Below are 3,789 nucleotides of genomic sequence, written 5' to 3'. Positions count from 1 at the left end.
AATGGATTATAACCTGGGTGGTTTGAGTCCTGAATGCTGATTGGCTGACAACCGTAGTATATCAGACGTATACCACCGGTATGACAAAACATGTATTTTTAATGCTCTAATTTACATTGGTAACCAGTTTATGATAGCAATAAGGCACCTCAGGGGTTCGTGGTATATGGCCAATATACCACGGCTAAGGGCTGTGTCCAGGCACTCTGCGTTGCTTCGTGCAGAAGAGCATACCGTAGCAATGATAAATTGGCCATATACCACACCCCCTCGTGCCTTGCTTAATGAAGTAAATGTTCTTCCTCATCAATACCACATAATGACAAAGCAAAAACAGGTTTTTAGACATTTTTGCAAAAAAGAAACAGCAGTATTAAGACCATTTTCTATGAGACTTAAAATGGAGTTCAGGTGCATCTTGAGATGAGTTCAGGTAACATCCTTGAGATGTTTCTACAACTTGATTGGAGTCCACCTGTGTTAAATTCAATTGATTGGACATGATTTCAAAAGGCACACACCTGTCTATATAATGTCCCACAGTTGACATTAAATGTCAAAGCAAAAACCAATCCATGAGGTGGAAGGAATTGTCCGTACAGCTCCGAGACAGGATTGTGTCGAGGTACAGATCTGAGGAAGGGTACCACAACATTTCTGCAGCGTTGAAGGTCCCCAAGAACACAGTGGCCTCCATCATGGAAGAAGTTTGGAATCACTAAGACTCCTACTAAAGCTGGCCGCCCGCCCAAACTGAGCAATCGGGGGAGGTGACCAAGAACCCGATGGTCACTCTGACAGAGCTGCAGAGTTCCTCTGTGGAGATGGGAGAACCTACCAGGAGAACAATCATCTCTACAGCACTCCACCAATCAGGCCTTTATGGTAGAGTGTCCAGACAGAAGCCACCCCTCAGTAAAAGGCACATGACAGCCCGTTTGGAGTTTGCCAAAAGGCACCTAATGGACTCTCAGACCATGAGAAACAAGATTCTGTGGTCTGATGAAACCAAGATTGAACTCTTTGGCCTGAATGCCAAGCGTCACGTCTGGAGGAAACCTGGAACCATCCCTATGGGGAAGCATGGTGGAGGCAGCATCATGCTGTGGAGATGATTTTCATCGGCAAGGACTGGAAGACTAGTCAGGGTTGAGGGAAAGATGAACGGAGCAAAGTCCAGGCAGATTCTTGAGGAAAACCTGCTCCTGCACTCTCAGAACCTCTGGTGTTTAGTTTCACCTTCCAACAGGACAACGACCCTAAGCACAAAGTCAAGACAATGCAGGAGTGTCTTCGTGACAAGTCTTTGAATGTCCTTGAGTGGCCCAGCCAGACTTGAACCTGATTGAACGTCTCTGGAGAGACCTGAAGATAGCTGTGCAACGACGCTCTCCATCCAACCTGACAGAGCTTGAGAGGATGGGAAGAATGGGAGAGAAGAATGGGAGAAGAAAAGAATGGGAGAAACTTCCCAAATACCTGTGTGCCAAGCTTGTATCGACATACCCAAGATTACTCGAGGCTGCAATCGCTGCCAAAGGTACTTCAACAAAGTACTGAGTAAACGGTGTAAATAATTATGTAAATGTGATATTTCCGTTTTTTTTTCTACACTTGCAAAAAGTTTTTTTGCATTGTCATTGTGGGGTATTGTGTGTACATTGATGAGGGGTTAAAAACAGTTAAATCCGTTTTAGAATGAGGCTATAACATAACAAAATGTGGAAAATGTCACATCTGCTCCAGCTCTCCCTCTCTGGCGCCAGGCTGCCCTTCATTACGCACACCTGTGACCATCATTATGCACAGCAGTGCTCATTGCACTCACCTGGACTCCTTCCCTTTGTTTATTGCCCCGTATATGACTGTCTGTTCTCCATTTGTTCTCTGTGTCTGCATTAATGTTATGTGTTCTTGTCCAGGCGCTGTCGCCGAGGGAACTGGCAGTGCCTCAGCTAGCTCGTTGGGCTTCCACGCCTTAGCTGGCTCGAGAGGTCGTCTTGCCTCTGTGGGCTCAGCAGGCGCCCACCCCGCGTCATGCTTCAGCCGGCCCATCAGGCTCCCACACCTCAGCCGGTTTGTATGGCTCTCACGCCTGAGCCGGCTCGCCAGGCTCCCACACCTCAGCCGGTTTGTATGGCTCCCACGCCTGAGCCGGCTCGCCAGGCTCCCACACCTCTGCCGGTTCGTATGGCTCCCACGCCTGAGCCGGCTCGCCAGGCTCCCACGCCTCTGCCGGTTCGTCAGGCTTCTACGCCCCAGCCGGCTTGTCCAGCACCCATGCCTCGGTCGGCCCGTCAGGCTCGCCCTGGTGGGATGTCGGGTTGCGTCCCTAGTGGGTGGGGTACTGTAACGCCTACTCCCGCTCTCCCTCTCTGCCGCACGAGGGCGCCAGGCTGCCCTTCATTGCGCACACCTGTCACCATCATTATGCACAGCAGTGCTAATTTGACTCACCTGGACTCCTTCCCTTTGTTGATTGCCCCGTATATAACTGTCTGCTCCCCCGTTTCTTCCCTGTGTCTGCATTAATGTGATGTGTTCTTGTCCAGACGCTGTCCTGTCCTGTTCCGTTCCATGTCCGTTGATAATTAAATGTCCACTCCCTGTTCCTGCTTCTCGTTTCTACCAGCGTCAAGCCTTACAGAAAAAGTAATGGGGTCTGAATACTTTCTGAATGCACTGTACATCATATATATCATATAATGTCTATCATCACACACCAATATCTGATTTATCCTGACTATGCACAGCACAAGTAATCAGGACCTATTCTCTTTCATCCCTGGGCTCAAGGGCCTTTGGGAATGTTTGCAATGCCAATACCACTGTAGAGGAGGGTTTTTTACCAGGGGGTTTGAGTTTAGCTGCTGGAATTCTTCAGAGAAGACTTTCTAATGTGTTCTTCCTGGCTTTGTGGTGCAGTGACATACACTTAATAGTGGAGGATGAGAACAAAAAATTCCATGACCTTCCAAACATTCAATTAATTATAGACTTGGATGTGTAAAGCAGTCCAATGAATTATGAGGCAGATGTGGCTTCATTTGGCTCTGAATTGCAAACTCAAATGGATAGAGAATTACAGTAGCTGAACACAGAGAGGAAGGAGTGGGGCGATGCTTTAGGCAACTGAAGAGACAACACTGCCACCTGGTGAAGAACAGGGATTGTGTGTGTGTGTGTGTGTGTGTGTGTGTGTGTGTGTGTGTGTGTGTGTGTGTGTGTGTGTGTGTGTGTGTGTGTGTGTGTGTGTGTGTGTGTGTGTGTGTGTGTGTGTGTGTGTGTGTGTGTGTGTGTGTGTGTGTGTGTGTGTGTGTGTGTGTGTGTGGTTCTTCTATCCTTGTGGGGACCTAAAATTCCCCACAAGGATAGTAAATCAAAAAAAATATCCCTCATGGGAGAAGCCATGAACGCTGATTGAATGACAGCCGTGGTATATCAGACCATATACCATGGGTATGACAAAACATTTATTTTTACTGCTCTCATTACGTTGGTAACCAGTTTATAATAGCAAAAAGGCACCTCTGGGTTTGTGGTATATGGCCAATATACCATGGCTAAGAGCTATATTTAGGCAATCTGCGTTGTGTCATACTTAAGAACATACCTTAGCCGTGGTATTTTGACAATATACCACACCCCCTCGTGCCTTATTGCTTAAATAACCACCCCATTCACTTCAACAACAACTCCAGAAAGTACTCATTTTAAAAGCCCACTGCAAATCGCTGCGTTTTATATATATTTCCAAACTATGAGATTGAAATGATACAGTGAAATTTA

The 3,789-nt window shown here is 47.0% G+C and overlaps 1 protein-coding gene across 1 annotated transcript; it reads left to right on the top strand.

The window, feature by feature from the left end:
• The first annotated feature begins 2,037 nt into the window (after nt 1-2,037).
• LOC109866430 (TANK-binding kinase 1-binding protein 1-like) lies at nt 2,038-2,595 on the top strand. The gene is made up of 2 exons (XM_020455113.1): nt 2,038-2,339; nt 2,553-2,595. Exons 1-2 carry the CDS (start codon nt 2,038-2,040, stop codon nt 2,593-2,595), a joined length of 345 nt encoding a protein of 114 aa, XP_020310702.1.
• Nucleotides 2,596-3,789: the final 1,194 nt, after the last annotated feature.

The sequence above is a fragment of the Oncorhynchus kisutch genome, linkage group LG21, assembly GCF_002021735.2.
Source record: "Oncorhynchus kisutch isolate 150728-3 linkage group LG21, Okis_V2, whole genome shotgun sequence".
NCBI lineage: Eukaryota > Metazoa > Chordata > Actinopteri > Salmoniformes > Salmonidae > Oncorhynchus > Oncorhynchus kisutch.
Note: the sequence above shows the minus strand (reverse complement) of the source record. Positions and strands in the feature narration are given on the sequence as shown.